An 18384-nucleotide genomic window follows, 5' to 3' on the forward strand; every position below is an offset into this window, starting at 1 on the left:
TTAAAAGAAATACTTAATTTGTTATACATATATATTTTTTTACTGAGAAACAAACTTGTGAATAATTTATCATTGATAATAACTGAAGATGTTAGATTTAACTCGAAACTAAATTGGTATCAATTGAAGTTAGATGAACAAAATAAAGATGACAAGGAAGTTAGACAAAGGGAAATGTAATGAAAATAAGAAAGAGTAGAGCGAGGAAGAACAAAAGGAATTCAATAGAAGATAGAGGAAGTTTGTTTGATTTATTTTTTATTTGTGTGAATATGTGTATATGTGTGTGTATATATACAGGTGTGTATGTGTGTATGTATACGCACACATACACACATTTGTATATAGTATTGAAAACTGCATTTTTAATAGTTTATTGTTGATTTATTTTAACAGATTTTACTTTTTCTTTGAACACTTCAATCTAAACAAACACTGTCCAATATTTTATGTATGTTTTGACTGCTTTTTTGATTTTTAAAACTTGTTCAAAGTGATATACTGTTGACACCATTATATTCTTGTATGTATATCACTCTTTCCCATCTGTGTGTACCAGGCATAATAGCAAGATTTGAAAATGAATGGAACACTGGGTAAATGTTATTAAAATTTGAACTGTTAAACAGTATATGTATATATACATTTTACATATAATGAGAAGTGAAATCTGTCAGCAAACTGATAAAAATGCAGCATTGTTGCAATTACAATACTATACCACTTTGTAGAACTGTTTCTCATTTAAATGTTTTATATATACACACACACACATACACACACAATCATATATTTGTGTATGTTTGTATGTTTTTCTCTGAGTAAATGTGTTTAGAAGAAATAATGATAGAAAATAGGTGAGAAAAAGAAGAGTGAAGAAATTTTTACCTAGTTTTCGATATTCAATGGAGTAACCAATATGATCATTTGTCGGTGCCATCCAAGAGATATTCACTGTTCTGGAGCCAACACCGGCAATATATACCTTTGGTTTGATAGGTTCTGTAGCAAGATAAGACTACAAACTTCACTTGGTTTGTTATAGAATTTGTCTAGACATCACCTGTTATTTTACGCATAACCAGAGAAGGGAGGGGGCAGGAATTATTGGATAATATTTCTTTTGTATTACGAATAATTGCTGTTGTATGTTTTTTTTTCTTTCAGTGAAACAGTTCATTGGTAGCTGTTAAATCTAAGTGCAAAATATACTGGATAACAAACATTTTCTCATTTGAAATGAAAATAATTTGAGAGCAAAATATATTTTTTCCATTGAGAAAAGAAAGCTGTGAGGTGCCTGTAATGTAAATAGTTGCCCATTTTACCAGTAAATGAGTGGTTCAAATCTCACTTGTGGAGTCATTATTTTTTTCACTCAGATTGTTCTTCAGAAATGTATAATATGTAATATTGTCCCATACACACATGCATTCTTCTTTGCTTTTCTCTTTCTCTCTTATAAAGATGCAAATCGATGTTTAGACATTCACTTGCTTATATATACACACAATAACTGCTATTTCTTAGGATTCATTTCTGATGCTTCATTATACATGCCTTATATGATACACTCATTGTTTATAAGACAAAAGGTAGGAGAAACCTTTTATTGTACGTATATTTACAAGCATAGACACATAGCAGCATACACACAGACTTGTCCATAAATTCAAAATGATGACTGCACAAAATCTTTATTTCAAAGGTTGCTGTGGTTTGAGTCAGATGATCAATTGCATTTTTAATCCTAAAATTCACATTATATCATAAAGTACCCATGTTATCATTGATTTGTTTGGTAAGTCAGGATATGCATGCATTACTTGTAGGACAAACAATGCCTTAACATATGCAAAACTATCAACACACACACACTCACACACATGGAGGCTAAGTGGCTGAGTTCCCTTCAAGCATTGGGCCTCATGGGGGTAAAGTGACTAAGTTCCTTTTGAGCATTGAACCTCATGGAGGCAAAGTGGCTGAGTTCCTTTCAAGTGTTGGGCCTCACAGAGGCAATGACGTTGGCATTATGTCATGCTTGAGAAGACCCATCAAGCCAAGCAAAATCACAGTTGTGGCTGATACTGGTGTTACGCAAATAGCACCCATGCCAGTGGCATGTGAAAGTGCCCATTACACTTCCAGAGTGGTTGGCGTTAGGAAGAGCATCCAGTCAAATCAGACTGGAGTCTGGTGCAGCCTTCCAGCATGTCAGCCCTGGCCAAACCATCCAATCCATGCCAGCATGGACAATGGACATTAAATGATGATGATGATGATATATACATATATAGATATCTTTAGCAGATCATAAATCCAAAAGAGCAGTAGAGTACATAAATAAAGACAGATATGGCTGGTCTATGAGGTTTCTCATCCATAAAATGCTTGGTTTTAGGGTCTGAAAAAATACTGTAAATCTAAGAACTTTATGGATGTGAAACTCAGGGTAACTCCATAGACTGGCCATATCTATCTTTATATATATATAGATATATATATATAGCATCATCATCATCATCATCATTGTTTAATGTCCATTTTCCATGCTGGCATGGATTGGATGGTTAGACAGAGGTTTGGATAGCCAGCAGCTGCACCAGGCTCCAATCTGATCTGGCAATGTTTCTACAGTTAAATGCCCTTCCTAATGCCAACCACTCTGAGAGTGTAGTGGGTGCTTTTCATGTACCACTGGCACAGGAGCCAGTCAGGCGGCCCTGGCATCGATCATGTTCAGATGATGCTTTTTACATGCCACTGGCATGGAAGCCAATTAGGTGGTCCTGGCATGTATATATATACATATATATGCATACACACACATACACTCTCTCTCTCACATACACACATATCATTTCCATATGTCTATGTTGCAGTGAAAACCTTTATAGAATGAGGTAGAGCAACACAATATTAAGTATTAATAGAGATAAGTCTTTCATGAAGTTTTGACAGCAATCACATTCTTTTAAATAATATAATTTTGAAGATACAATGAGAAAATTTATATTATTACAGAAATTGAGAATAAATCAGAACATATTCAAAATTTTAAATTATAAGAAAATAGGAAAAACTATATATTTAGAATTGAAATAGTTATCATTTTTATGCCATCAGTATACTAGTATTTCTTAAAGTAGACATGGACAATAAACAATTACTAATTTTACAAATGATAAGCTTCACAATCTCTGTGACTGTGCATGGTGACCACAAATTTATAACATACCCAAAATAGAATTCCAATGACTAGGCTTCCTTTTCAGGTCCAGAAACTACTTCAGTTTTGAATAGTTTCTGACCCTCACTCTATGGCATAAGTGCAAACTACTGTTTCCATACATGGTATGAAACAGCTGTTTCCTCTTCCTCTCTCTCTCTCTCTCTCTCTCTCTCCACACACCCTTCCTCTCTCCCTTTTTCTTCTACAAACATTCAAGATACATAAAAAGAAAAACAAAACACCCCTCCAAAATGAAAATCGTCCACCAAATTAGCCAACTTCCACCCACTGATACATTACCATTTCCAAAGAACTTGCTGCCTCTCTTTATCTTGTACTGTATTGCTCCTCTGAACGAACTAACTATAAACTACCCCTGTCCTGTTCCAGTCAATGCATCCCTCTATTTCCTGTTCACCAGTACTACTGCATCTCACTTGTCAATCATGCATCAAACACTTATTTCATTCCTTCCTTTCAGACCAGCAGTACAATTCTAAAGAACTTGCTTCTTGTCTGTTTTGTATTAAAACTGAAACCTGCATAATCTCAAGCTGAACAATATCAACGTTGATAGGCCTTTCACTTCCTAGGAAGGACAGTAAAACGTGTGGACACTGCTCCTTTCCCTTGGATTAAAAAAAACAAAAAACAAAAAAACCCAACTGATAAAACACTACAATTTCTGCCAACTACCTTAGTTATAATTCCTTCTTCATTTTTGTGCTTGTTTTACCAAGCTAGTATGAGTTAGACAAATATATTATTGAGGTATTGTTTTATAGCCAGATGCCATTTTTGACACTAATGCTTACAAGCTTTTCAAGTTAGGGATCTCTTATTCCATGTGTCTTTAAAGGCTCAAAGCCAGTGAATAACCCACTGACGGGAAGTGACAGTATAAACACCTGTTGCTGAGCTATTTTCAAAGAAGCGCAAATGTCAATGAACAAATGTATGCATGAGTGTGTGCATGCACCACACACACACACACACACATGATGGGATTCTTTTAGCTTCTAACTTTCAAATTTATTCACAATGCATTATTCAATCTGGGGCCTATAGTAGAAAATATTTCTTGACTGAGATGCTTTACAGTTTGATTGAACTTAAAAACCATTGTCATGCCTGCACTTCACCTCAGCAATATATAGTGATGGAGGATATATCAGCTTCAAAACAGTAATTCTGTCTGTTAGAAATAGCTGCCAAATTCCCATCAAATCATACTCTCATATGTTAAATAAAGAAAAGTGTTTGTCTGAAGTAAAACTGGCTACAATATCTGTAATTATAGCTCAAAACTGATCTAAGGTAGCAGCTGCAGAACTAATAATAATAATCCTTTCTACTAAAGTCACAAAGCCTGAAATTTTGGAGTGGGGGCTAGTTGATTACATCAACTACAGTACATAACTGGTACCTATTTCATCGACCCTGAAAGGATGAAAGGCAGAGTCTACCTTGGCAGAGTTTGAACTCAAAATGTGAAGATGGATGAAATGCCTCCAAACATTTTACCCAGTGTGCTAATGATTCTGCCCACTTGCCACATTAATACTACTACTAGGGACCTTTTGAGTGGATGGGCTACTGAAGAAAATTCTAATTAGGCCTTACCTGTGAGGTCGTGTGTTGTTTATCTTAATATGAGATCACCATGTTGGGCACATATGGTTGTGATGCATGTGCCTGGTGCACCCTTATCAGATGAGAAGTCATGATGGGTATATTTGTGCCCCAGTGTCACTTTGATGGCATGCGCTGCTCTCTCACTCAATAATAATAATAATACCACTACCATGTGTGATAATGAATCCTCATTGGAGTTGTTCAACCTGTCTGATATGGCAGGCAAAGCATCCTCAAGTCACATTCCACTATCTTTGGATAACACATGGGATAAAATATACCTGATGAAAAAGATGGGATCATCATAGCAGAAGGACATTGAATATTTGTCTCTTTAAGCAAGGTTAACCCATAGATAACTTGCTGCTGCTGCTGCTACTACTGTTTTTACTTGTTTCGGTACTGGGCTGTGACCATGCTGGGGCACCAACTTGAAGGGTTTTACTCAATCAAAATGATGGCAATGAGTAGCCAACTTATTTTAAAATCTGGTCCATATTCTATCAGTTTCTTTTTGTTAGACAGCTAGATTATAGGAACACAAGCCATTGCCAGTTGTCATATAGTAAGAAACAGACACAAAATCAAAGATGCATGCACACACACACACACACGCACGCACTCCTTACCTATAAAATAGGTAAGGGTTGGCAATAGAATGAACATCTAGTCATAAAAATTCTGCCTCAATTCTTCTCCTTTAAGCCATTATTAGCATGAAGAAAAACAGGTGCTAAAACAAAACAAACAAATGAATGATATATATATTAAGGACTCATGTGCTATTTCCATCGATTAAATTCATTCACAAACAATTGGTTGGCCCTGGGGTATAGTAGAAGGCACTTGCATAAGATGCTGTGAGTGGGAGTGAACCTGAAACCATGTGGTTGCAAAGCAAACTTCTTAACCAAATAGCTTTATCTGTGCTGACTATAGTTTCTCAACACTAAAAGAAATATTTCTAAGTATTTGTAGAATTTTCCTTTAAGAATATGTTAGCTGAATATTTCTTTCTAAGTATGTGAGAAAAACTAGATATATCTATTTATTTATGTGTGTATATTCATGTGTGTGTATTGTGGATATTTATATTTATTCATATTTGTGTATATGTTGGTGAGTCTGTGTATCAATGGAATATATTCACTTTTATTTATATTTATGTTGTATGTTTATGTCTATAAGTCAGTTCATCCCTGTGTGTGTATTTATATATCTATATATGAATGCATATCAGCAATTAGGCAAGGTTTTGTATGCTAATGCGTGTATGGATAGTTGTACGTTTATAAAAAGATGTGCACACGCACCCAAACAGTTGTGTGTAAATGTATAATTCAGTGTTTATGTTCAAACAGTGTTATGATCAGTATACAATGGAAGAGTCTATCTTTGTGTCACTAAAAGTTCAATTGTGATCCAGGTACAAATTGTTTGACATCTTATCATCTCTTTGTTTTACCTCTAAATAGGTGTATATATATACAACCATAACTGTCAACAATATTCACTCACATCTGTATATATATATATATATATATATATATATACACACATGTCTTTGTCAGTATATTATGTAAAATATTATTGGATACATATGTCTCTTCCTCTCCTTCTCTTTGCACACACACACACACACACATGCATAGAACCATGTAGGTGTATAATGATAACACAAATACTTAGTAAAAATAATAGAGTATATGCATATTTTGAAGTTTATGCTCACACACACGATAGTTTATGTATTCTTGTATGCAAGCATGCACACATGTATATAGTTGTGCAAACATACAAGAGTACATGCTAACACACACACACATGTCCTCAAAACTATATGCTAAAACACACACACATACATACACACTCATATAAATTACTCAAGTTAGAATGCTTACAGGCTTACAATGTGAGCATATAAATGCATTACTGTTATATACACATACATACATATATATACATAACACACATGTAATTACTTCAATTCATTCTCTCCTCCCAAACTATTAGCTTTTGGCAGAAAATTACTGCCAACATGTGTTTTAAGTGGAACATCTAAACTAACCATCTCTCTGATAAATACCTACTCTAATGAAGACAACTGTCTTGAAATCGTGACAAATCTAGCAGGAATTTCTGAAATATTGCAGAAAGTAACAATATTGGATGAAAAATATTATCTTTTGTTATTGTTGATGTTGTTGTGGTTTGCTGTTTTATTATTAACATGTTATTTTATTTCTTGGTGTTCAAATTGTGATAAAAATCTAAGTGAGATATTATTGTGAAACATCGCTTAGAGTAAAAGTAGTTTGTGAAAATATTGTGTGTTTATCATTAGCGAACACTGTAAAGGAAAGACGCATGCTTACATGCCTATAACTTGTAGATGAGCAATTGCTTGAGTAGTATGCTTTTCCCAGCTTTCAAACTCATCTTTTAATGTTATCATTTTGTACTCTTGTTTTTGTTCACTCAGTCATTGAATGTCTACTTTTCCATGTTATCATGGGTTGGACAGGAATTGCTTTTGAGGCAAAGTTATAAAGTTGGGTTCTATTTCTTGACACCACTCAAATGGTAACAAAATATTAACATTCACACACACACACACACACATTATCAATTATATATAAAAACTTTGACTAAGTTTCAATTCAAATATTATTTGTAACACAACTATAGATTACAAACTTTATTTGTAACCTATAGTTGTGGAGTAGTACATTGGTTACCTTGTTAAAGGTAACTATTCAAAACTATGTGTTGAATTAAGACCAAAGAATATGTTTATACATTGAGATAGGTAATAAATTACCTGATGGTAATCAAGGGATTAACCAAGAAATGTACAAGACCTTAATTGTCTAAAGAACCAAAATTATTGAAGTGCTAAGTTTAGTTTGCACTTCACTTTCACTTCTCTTGTGCCTCTAATTCTCCTGATTTTGTCCTTTCAACTTACTTCACATTTACTTTCACCAAGAGATTTTAAAGCTGAATATCTATAGATAGCTATGTTTGCTAAGTGTAGTGTATGTGTGAAATTCTAATTGGTAAAAGGTAAGGTAGATTATGAAACAGAAAGATGTTATGAAGCAGCCTTTTGACACATGAGTTCTACTCATGTGTCAAAGTATAAAAGTGATATTGTCTGTAAAAGTTAGAAATAGGATACACAAAAAATCAATATTCAAAGTAACTGAAGATAAACAATGAAATGGGTTATTTCCCTTGAGTGTTTTAAAAAATATTGTACAGGTGCTATGGGTTATTTCCCTTGGGTGTTTAAAAAAATTAGTTATATGAGGTAGATATAAAGGTCCCTTCCAGGGGCCGTATTATCAATTTTTTCAACAATCTAAGTATGTCACAAGGTTTCCAGACATGAGTTGTAGTCATGTGTCAAGTTTCATCAAAATCAATAAACTGATGTAGGAGAAGTTAGCTAACAACACCACAAACAAACACACACCGATTTTCCACATATGTAGTAGATATATATATTTTCATGGGCAAAATAATATTTTAAAGTTATGTTTTAGTTAGGGCTGGATGTTTTTCTGTTTCCTAACTGTGATGCAAGAGTGGAGCCTGTTGATTTGATCAGTTAGGCAAACTGGAACAGGCAGTGTTAAATGCTTTCTTCATGGAAGTTAAACATGAACTCTAGTAAGATCTGTCTGTGATCAGTAGTCCAGGACATTAATTTTGCGGCCACTGTGCCTTACAACTGATTGAATAATATAATAAGTATGAATATAACAAATAACAGCAACTTCATCATTTAGTTAGGAAAACTTTCACACATCATGGGCACTGTCCCTCTATTTATTTCTAAATTATATATATGTATATAAATAATGTTGTCTGATTCATCTCTTTTAGGTTATGCCATGGTTGTCATTTCATTTTGATATGATTTATAAAGTCAAAAATAAATTATGCATATTTTGGAGAAGTAAAAATGTTAATTGGTTGTTGTCAAAGGGTGTGTTTGATGAACCCATAACTCTAAAAGTTTGTATAAATCTATAGGATGCCATTTTCCAGTGAGGGAAAATGTTTTATATACATTCATAGTCTAAATGTGAACAGGTTTTTCATGAATTTCACCAGATTCACACAACACATATTCTTAGCTTTATCAGTGTGTTATTCGAGAGAATGCTGTAGCAGCAAATTAATTAGCACCAGCTACACTTCAGGAGAACTAACAAGATTAAAGGGCTGGTACAACAATACAGTGCAACAGGCCAAGAGTCTGACACCTTATCACAGCTAGGAGAAGGCAAGGAGTAATTTAAACTTTGGCAGTCTCATGAGGGTCTTTTGTTTTCATTGGGCAGTTGGCCATAGCATATGAATGCTCTGGCTACTAATGAAATATTTTTATTCAAATTTTGTCTATAATAGTTTCTTTGAATTTTTTCTTTTGCTTTTCTTTATCTTTATTGCCATTTTTATTTGTAACAGTAATAAATTGGTTTCATTAAACATTCAGAATTAGTCATGTAAAATAGTTATTTTTGTTATTCCAATAATTCCGTGGAATTATTTCAATAAAAGTCTGCAAACTTAATAGAAAAGAAATGCAGCATTCCAGAAGCTAAGGTTATTAGAATTCGAAATAATTATAGCTGAGATATAACAGATCAATCAATCAATCAATAAATCATAATGATAATATTATTAATAATAACAATACACATTCATATACAATCACACACACATTCACAACAATGACAAACTAATTTACCTCATGCAAGCAGAATAACTGCAGCCAAACATCAAATGTTCATAGTTTCTGCTTATAAATCAGCAAGTGAAATTTATTGACTTCAAGTGAGGGAGAAAATGGGGTATAGGGACACTCGTGCCTTCCCCAATGAAGTATTAACAAATCAGTTCCAAGTTATGATAAGTTGAAGCCAGTCACAGGAGAAATCATTGAAAAGGTCACAGTTGTGTTGTGAAAGACTTTGACAAATCAATTAATTGATTAATTTATTTTACTTTTTGTTAACTGAACTCACTGATACCCTTCCTGAGTGGCATTACTTTATGCATATACACATACACCATTCACACAGAGTAAAAGAAGTTGTATTGAATTGTTATTTCTGTCTGGCCTTTCAATTACTTCTTCATACACAAAAAGTTTCACATGAGTCTTTCTTAGACTGTTTGTTATGAACCACAGCAATTATTTGATATAATATTCTTTATTTTTATGTATTTGCTCTCTATCAATAATTATTTCTTTCCATTTCACTAATAACAAGTCTGGTGTTGATTACAACTTAGAATAAAATTACAAAAAACGCATAACAAAACCCCACCAAAATGAAAATCTCAAACAATAAAGACCGAATCAAAGAAATATGTAAAAGTTCAATAAACTACTGAAAGTCACAAATATCTACATAGAAATACACATTTAATTCATTCATTAATACACACACGTGTGTGGGCGCACGTGTACACATATGCACATACATATACACACACACGTATGCACACATACTCATATATACATACACATGCGGGTGCATACCCACTCATACATAGTACACACATTTATAATCAGACACACTAATATGCATACCTATAGTCTTGCTATTTATTTCTGCTTGGGTACACCATTAATATTAATACCATCACATTTACAACCCTCCTTATAGCTACACTTAAATTCATGGCTATTTTTAATTAAATATCTGTTTGCATCTTGTCAGAATGGATGGTAGTATGAAAAGGAAGAATGAGTGATTAGATATCTAGAGAAAATATTAAATGTCAACCAAATTTTATGACATATGATTGATAATTTAATTAGAGAATTTCTTTGCACTTAATATAGAAGACACTGAGGAGGATATGTTTCTATTCAGTTATTTCCAGATACGTTAAGATTTCAATAATGACTGCCTCATTAATTCTCATGATTTCAATTGTTCCAACTGGTTAAAGTGAGATATTTCATAAGTAATGGCTATATTTACTTTACATTTATATTTATAAAAACAGAAGGTAATAAACATTAAAAATTTAATCAAGAGTACATTTTTCTCATTATTTTCATCTCCTATGATCATCTGTCACTAGTTTAAGACTTATTGTTCTCATGTTTAAAATTGCTAATGGTTCCTGAAGAAGACAGATGCTTATTTGCTAAAAGTTACACTCATATGTTAACATGGGAAGTTAAGCACACATACATACTTGTATAAATTTCCATGTCACTTACATACACATGCACACATATAAGCAATATTTAACATTTTCAAGACATAATTATGAAAATCACTATTATCTCAACATTTTATACTAAAATGTGAGCTTGCATACACATTGACAAACTGTATATCTTCAGGGCCAGAAACTACTTCTACTCTGAACAGTTTCTGACATTCTACAAGGTGCAAGTGCACTTCACACATAAGTACTACATGTCTGGGACATAGCAGCTGCTACACACACACACACGTACACACATGCACACACACATACATGCACACATATCCCAAAAAGACCATCTGACTGATTGGCAAACTTTCATTCACCAATACATTATAATCACTCACAACCTATCTCTTCTACTACCACCACTATTGTTCTTGCTACTGTGAACTAGCTAATTATACACCCCCACGCAATTTATCCACTTTCCTTCTCATCATCCTTGCTCTTTATGCTCCCTCACTGTAAACTTGTACTAAAACTTGTGTCAAAATTCTCATCTCAAGAACTGTAACCATCTGGAAATCCTTCCCTGTCTACATTTTCCCTAGAGGCATCAGTCTGCTGAAGTTCAGATTGAATATCAATTAAGGTAAAATCCAGAATTCAAGGAAACTGGTGTGGGTCAACTTTGGCAACATGGAATCTTAAAGGAGAGCTTATAGAATGTTGAATAATTCTACTGTCTTATGGAGTAGAAAATGTAATGTTTTAGGGTTTTTGCTCTTCACCAGAGTATTGCTGAAAGGTAATAGCCCAGGATGTTAGCTTTTCTACTCCACATGACAACTTTGTTTGACATGTCACAAACTCTCCCTTTATTGAATATCAACTACATCAACCCCTTAGTGAATGCATGTGACCTAGTAGATTGGTGTTTGGCTCACAATCACAAGGTCGTGAGTTCAATTCCTTGATTGGTTGGTCAGTGCATTGTGTACTTGAGCAAAGCCTTTATTTCATGTTGCTCCAGTCCACCCAGCTGTACTGAGTACCAGTCAGGGTGTTGCCACTGCCCTCTTTCTTCCTTCACCTGTCACATCCATGATATGTCACTGGGTGAAGGACTGAGAGATGTGTATGTCTGCTCAGTTACATAAAAAAATTGGCAAAAGCATAGTACATCTTAGCAAAGCATACTTGCACATGAGAGATGGATGTTCTGTGCTGTATACCACCAGTTTATGAGGGCTTGCAATACTGATGGACACTACTCTTTCTCTTTGGACTATTTCCACTTTGCACATGTCAATTGTCACCTTACTATTACACAACAAGAGAAATTTTGCTTAGCAACATGATTTCTATTGCCAAGTCTCTTGTCAACAAACTTGCAGCTGTCATTAACAGAGGGATCACAAACTTAAAGTGAAAATTTTTCAATAAAATTGCAAGTCTAAAAAGATGAAGATGATGATGGATAATAATACAGATTTAATAGAATGTTTGAATAGCCACCTCTGTGTTCTGTTGATTAAGAGTACTCAAAAATATCAAACAAAAACCAAGCTAGCTCTATAAGTTTGCTTCAAGCACTCATTATTATGATTTTTGTGAACAATGTTAAAATATAACCACTTAGTCCTACACTTTAATAATGGAAATAACTCATCATTTGATGCTTCATTTGGTGCAGATTTCATTTTGTTCATCTGTCCTTGTGATGCTTAAATTATCTGGTTTCTGATGAATTATTCTGCATGTTTTATAATTTAGAAAGCCATTGCATCTTCCATGGGTTAGGATTCTCAAATCTGCATAGTTCAATATAAAGTTTTAGGGCTGATGTTAGTTTACCTCTAGCTGGTTTTGATTTGTCTTAGTCTTCTGTTACTACTACTACTACTACTACTACTACTACTACTACTATACTACTACTACTACTACTACTACTACTACTACTACTACTACTACTACTGCTGCTGCTGCTGCTGCTGCTGCTGCTACTACTACCACCACCACCACCACCACCTCCACCCCACCACTCCTCCTCCTCTCTGAAGTAATGAGGGTGGCAAAGAAAAGCTACACACAGCCATACACCTATAATCATCAATATATTTAAACAAAATCTATCTAGAGTTAAAAGGTGCATTAGACCAGCAGTGCTTATCCTGGTTTCTGTGGAACTTGGGAGTGTAAGACATTCTACTGAACAGAATGTATCAGTCTGTTACAGGATTAACCCTCTCTCTTTCCCTCTGGCTACTGCTGTTGCTCATTTTCAGCTGAGTGGACTGAAGCAAAATGAATGAAGTGCCTTGCTCAGAGAACCAACATGCTGCTCAGTCCAGTAATTCAACCCACAACCTCATGGTCATTAGTCCAACACCCTAATCACTAGACCACACACACACACACACACATGTACTACCTCATCATGGCTATTGTCAAAAGGCTGAAATGAATATAGCAATATACACTAAAATATATAAAACTACTTGATGGATGTATTTGCGTGTGCCATACTAGAAAACTGTTCAATTATATTGCTCGATACACACACACACACACACACGCACACACACACACACACGCACACACACACACACACACTCTCTCTCTCTCTCTGTATATATATATATATATATATATATATTTTTTGGTGTTTGGCTCACAATGATAAAAGTGAGTAAACAAATAAATATATGCATATTAGACTGAATCAATATGTAGAAAGAAGATAGTTGAAAACAGTTTGGATGGATTCCATATTCATTTCTGAGTTAAATCAAGGAAAGAATGAAATTAAATATAGAGATATTTCTTGAGGAAATGTCTTTATGAAGGGATTTTCTTGTCATTCCCATTTTTACATTACCACTTTGTATCTTTAGAGAGTTCTTTTTGAAATAATTTACTCAGATTTGATTTGTAGAATAGAGACAGACGTATTCAAACAATGGTCTTTGCTAGATTGATTTGATCTCCATTTCCACTGATATGTTTTTTAACTTCACTGATCAATAATAGAAATGGCACAACTTAGAAGTCGGTAATTTTAACTAATAATCCACAATTATTTCAGCAAGACAACTCATTTTGTATTTAAAGACAAGCTACTGCTACACTAAATTTTCCCTGATTTTTGTATTCTTTTTTCTTTTTTCTTCTTTTTGCATTAATTGTCCTCTGGTAGCATGCAACATATGGATTTTGTTAATTTAAACATTTGCATTTTGTTGGAGCATTTGTTTTTACTTTTCAGTTCTCTTCCTCCATTACAGGTGTAATATGGCCAAATGGTTAAAAAATTCTGTTTGTAGTGATGAGATCCTGGATTCAAGTACACTGTGCAGAATTTTGTGAAGTATGTCACTTTCTATTATAACAATTTCTTTCACAAAGCTCAAATTTAACTTTATATTGGGGTAGGGAAAGTTGAGTGAACTTATTCCAATAAAGGATTTGAACTTAAAAGAGTGAGACAATGGAACAGTTACAGTCCAGCAATCTAATTATAAGATACAAATAATATTTATAATAAAGGAATTTGACTGTAATCAAACAGACAAATCCCAATCACTTAAATGACAAACACTTCTTTAAATGAAATCTTTTGCCAAATTAATCTAGATATTTATATTTGTGGGGTACCAGTGATGTGAATAATATTCCAAAAATTTGCAGTTTGATTTCCCCAGCAGAGAAGTTTATCCTCAAATCAGCTGGCACTGATACCATGTTACACTATCACTTTCTGCTCGACCGATTGCTGGTGTCACTAGCAAGAAGCCACAGTAGCCTTACAAAGTCACTTTTTTGGACTAATCAGTTACAACATCATCTCACTAATCTCAAACAAACTGGCATTGATAGCTGAGACTACATCATCACTTTTCTGATAAATTAGCAACTGAGACTGAGGATATATTAACAAGTGCTGATGTAGAGTAGTTGAAATAGCTCAGAGACAGACTGTCAGTTAACACACTGAAGGTATCAGTAGTTAGAGTATTTCTGGAAGACATAGAAGCAATGGATAACAGAACCAGCCACGGATTCGTAATCTCATATATCTCTTTTACCAGTAATCCATATACTGCCCTACAGAAGAGTAACTTGCTCGATGATCATACCTCAATATTTCAGATTTATAACTAAGCTCACACAAGGGCTATTATAAGATAATCAGACTGATTTTTGCCACTAGTTTAAATACCCAGTCTTTTGATAGACTTTTCATCAACCAGTATGTACATTTTTCTCCACATTGTACAGATTCTCTACATACAGACATAAATGCATATATATATATATGTACACACACACATACACACATACATCGTCATCATCATTGTTTAACGTCCACCTTTCATGCTGGCGTGGGTGGGATATATATATATATATATATATATATATATATATATATATAACTCATCAACAAAGTTGTAGAATGCTATGATCTCTATATTTGTAACATTTCTCTTTTGTTGTAATATTTGTGGAACTAAAAATGAAGCATCATATATATATGTATGTATATATATATATATATATATATATATATATATATACACATTTTATTGTGATTAATATAGATTATCACAGCTTCTTTGATGTATCACCTGTAGAAATTGTGAATAAATCCATTATTCACCAATAGCATACACTTTTGTTTATTTTCTCTGAATCTACAATATTCTGCATTCATTAAAAGTAATGAATAATGAAAGAGTAGATGATATTTAGATTTGTATTTCATTAGCCATTCTTATCTTACATAGGTATAGTTGTTTACAATCAGCTGAAGTCATCATATTGAGAAGTCTTAGTCACTTGAGCAAGAGAAGACTTCTGGAATGGATAGTCAATAGAAGAATTACCTGATCAGTATTCTAGCTATGATCAACATACCATTATTGTGAGTGTAGTGTCCATGTTTGAGCATATAGACTTTGTTTTTATAGAAATGGCTTTGGCTGTTACATCAGTAGATTCAAGTAACCCAACCATCTCATGTAATACTTTGCTACCTTTGAGATTTTCTTCTGATTCAACTATCTGAAGTTAATATATAATGATTATTTTTGTGATGGTTGCCTCTCTAAGGAACCGTCACAAGTAGATGTGCTTCGAACGAAGTGGATATAACTTTGATGATTAAGGGTTTATACAGTAATTAAAAATAGCCATTAGAATTAAAACTGCTGGTGCTAGTTTGAGTTGAGTAAGCATAGACCTATTCAAAGGATGTATTATATAGAAATCTTTGGCATTCTTTGAAAAGAACAAAAGTCTAATATTTTGGGCAGTAGAATTTCATTGGAGAAATTATCAGCCCCTTTCATTCATCAATTATCATTTGGTATAAAATAACTGAATACAATAATAGGCAAGGAGCAGATAAAATGCATTTCACTAATATGTTCAGCAATTTTATGCACAAACACAAGAATTCAAACCCTGAAGTGGATGGTTTCTGCTAGCAAGCATGGAAACAGTAAAAGGAAAAATGTTAAGAAATGTTAGTTTGCCATGAGAAGTGGAAATATCAAATGAATCTTCCATTGCAGAATGCCAGGAGAGAAAAATTATTTTCCAAAATCATATATACAGGATACAAATAATAAATTGTTATAAATTGTTTCTACAATGAAGAGATTCATTGAAATGTTAGTTATTTACTCTCCTCATGGCAAACTTATGCTTTTTGCATAATTTCAACCTCATTCTTTCATTATAGGTTGTAGTTTATAACAGAGAAATGATCAAGTATTTGGGAACATAAATATCATTTTTGTTAAAAAAAAGAAAGAAAGAAAGAAAGAAAGAAAGAAAGAAAAAAGTAACTTTGATATTCACGAAATTGCTATCACAGTATCATATATCAAATAAGGTTATTTACCAAACCATATTACACTGCTAATTTGTAGGAAACAGAAAAATATATTTCCAATAAAACAAATTTGGTTGCATTATTTTTTCAAAGATCAGAATATATATCTATATAGTTATGTTTGTCTTTACTCATCTTTTACAAAAAGAGATTATTATCTGAAATCATGTATACAGGATATAAATCCTATATTATATTTTTGCTTGGTTGCATGCGAAAGTTAGCACACTCTTCATGTTGGTATATTACACAAACAGTGTAGCTTCCTTCTTGCACCTTCAAGATTTCATATGTGTGTGAGTGTGTGTTTGTGTATAAAATCCTTAAGTATATCAGACATAATAATAGACTTCAGTTACCTGTATTTTTGAGTATATACATGTAATGTATACTTTCAGTCATATACATACATAAATACACATACATACATACATACATACATACATACATACATACATACATACATTACATACATACATTACATACATGAGCATGTCAAGATATGCAACTATATGCGTGAGAATACATATATAAAACATACATACATTTATACAAACAAACAAAAATACCCTGTTGTTGATGTTGAAATTCCATTGAAGGAACCTTGGATCTAGGTTAGAAACCAGTTCTTTATTGACAAGAAATCTTGAAATAAACTGAATAAGAACATACAAACATACATACATATGTACACACATACATATATACACATACATACATACATACATACATACATACATACATACGTACATACATACATACACACATACATACATACATACATACATACATATATATTTAAAAAAACATCATTTAACATCCGTTTTAAATGAGGTTTTTTTTAATATATATATATATTATATATATATATATATAAATATGTATGTATATGTATATATATATATATATATATATATATATATATTATATATATATAATATATATATATATATATATGTATGTATATATATGATTTGATTATATTCCCAAATAACATGTAGGCTAGATTTGGAAAAAAAGAAACAGTTTATTTACCCATAGAAGCTATTAGAATTTTAAAATTGTTGAAATTCATGAATTTTTCATGTGGTTGACATTATAAAGATCTCTGTTATTATTGTTTTATAGTTTTTAATTATTATATTTATTATCATCCTTATTATTTATTATTATTATTATTAATATTATTATTATTATTATTATTATTATTATTACCATCATCAACAATAATAATTTATTTTAATCATGTTTATGCCAATATAAGATGTCATTATCAATACTTTAAGCTATACACTGCATTGCAGTGATAAGATCTTGGTTAAGTTTCATCTATATTCCATCTTTGAAGCCAAATTGGTAAACACCATATATTAATTGTATTTGGAAAATACATGAATATCATAACTATAAATTTCTGGTTCCCTGCAAT

General features: G+C 32.7%; 1 protein-coding gene across 6 annotated transcripts in view; it reads right to left on the reverse strand.

Moving 5' to 3' along the window:
- LOC115216671 (neuroglian-like) overlaps positions 1-18384 on the reverse strand; it is an 826540-nt gene that overhangs the window by 19999 nt on the left and 788157 nt on the right. For 5 of the 6 annotated variants that reach the window (XM_036511459.1, XM_036511421.1, XM_036511285.1 and 2 more), the window contains one exon: positions 889-1002. The exons of the other annotated variant lie outside the window; for it this stretch is intronic. In XM_036511459.1, coding sequence (XP_036367352.1) covers positions 889-1002 — 114 coding nt within the window. The remainder of the gene's footprint in view (positions 1-888; positions 1003-18384) is intronic. 6 annotated transcript variants of the gene reach the window in all.

This window comes from Octopus sinensis, linkage group LG1 (genome assembly GCF_006345805.1).
Source record: "Octopus sinensis linkage group LG1, ASM634580v1, whole genome shotgun sequence".
Lineage (NCBI taxonomy): Eukaryota > Metazoa > Mollusca > Cephalopoda > Octopoda > Octopodidae > Octopus > Octopus sinensis.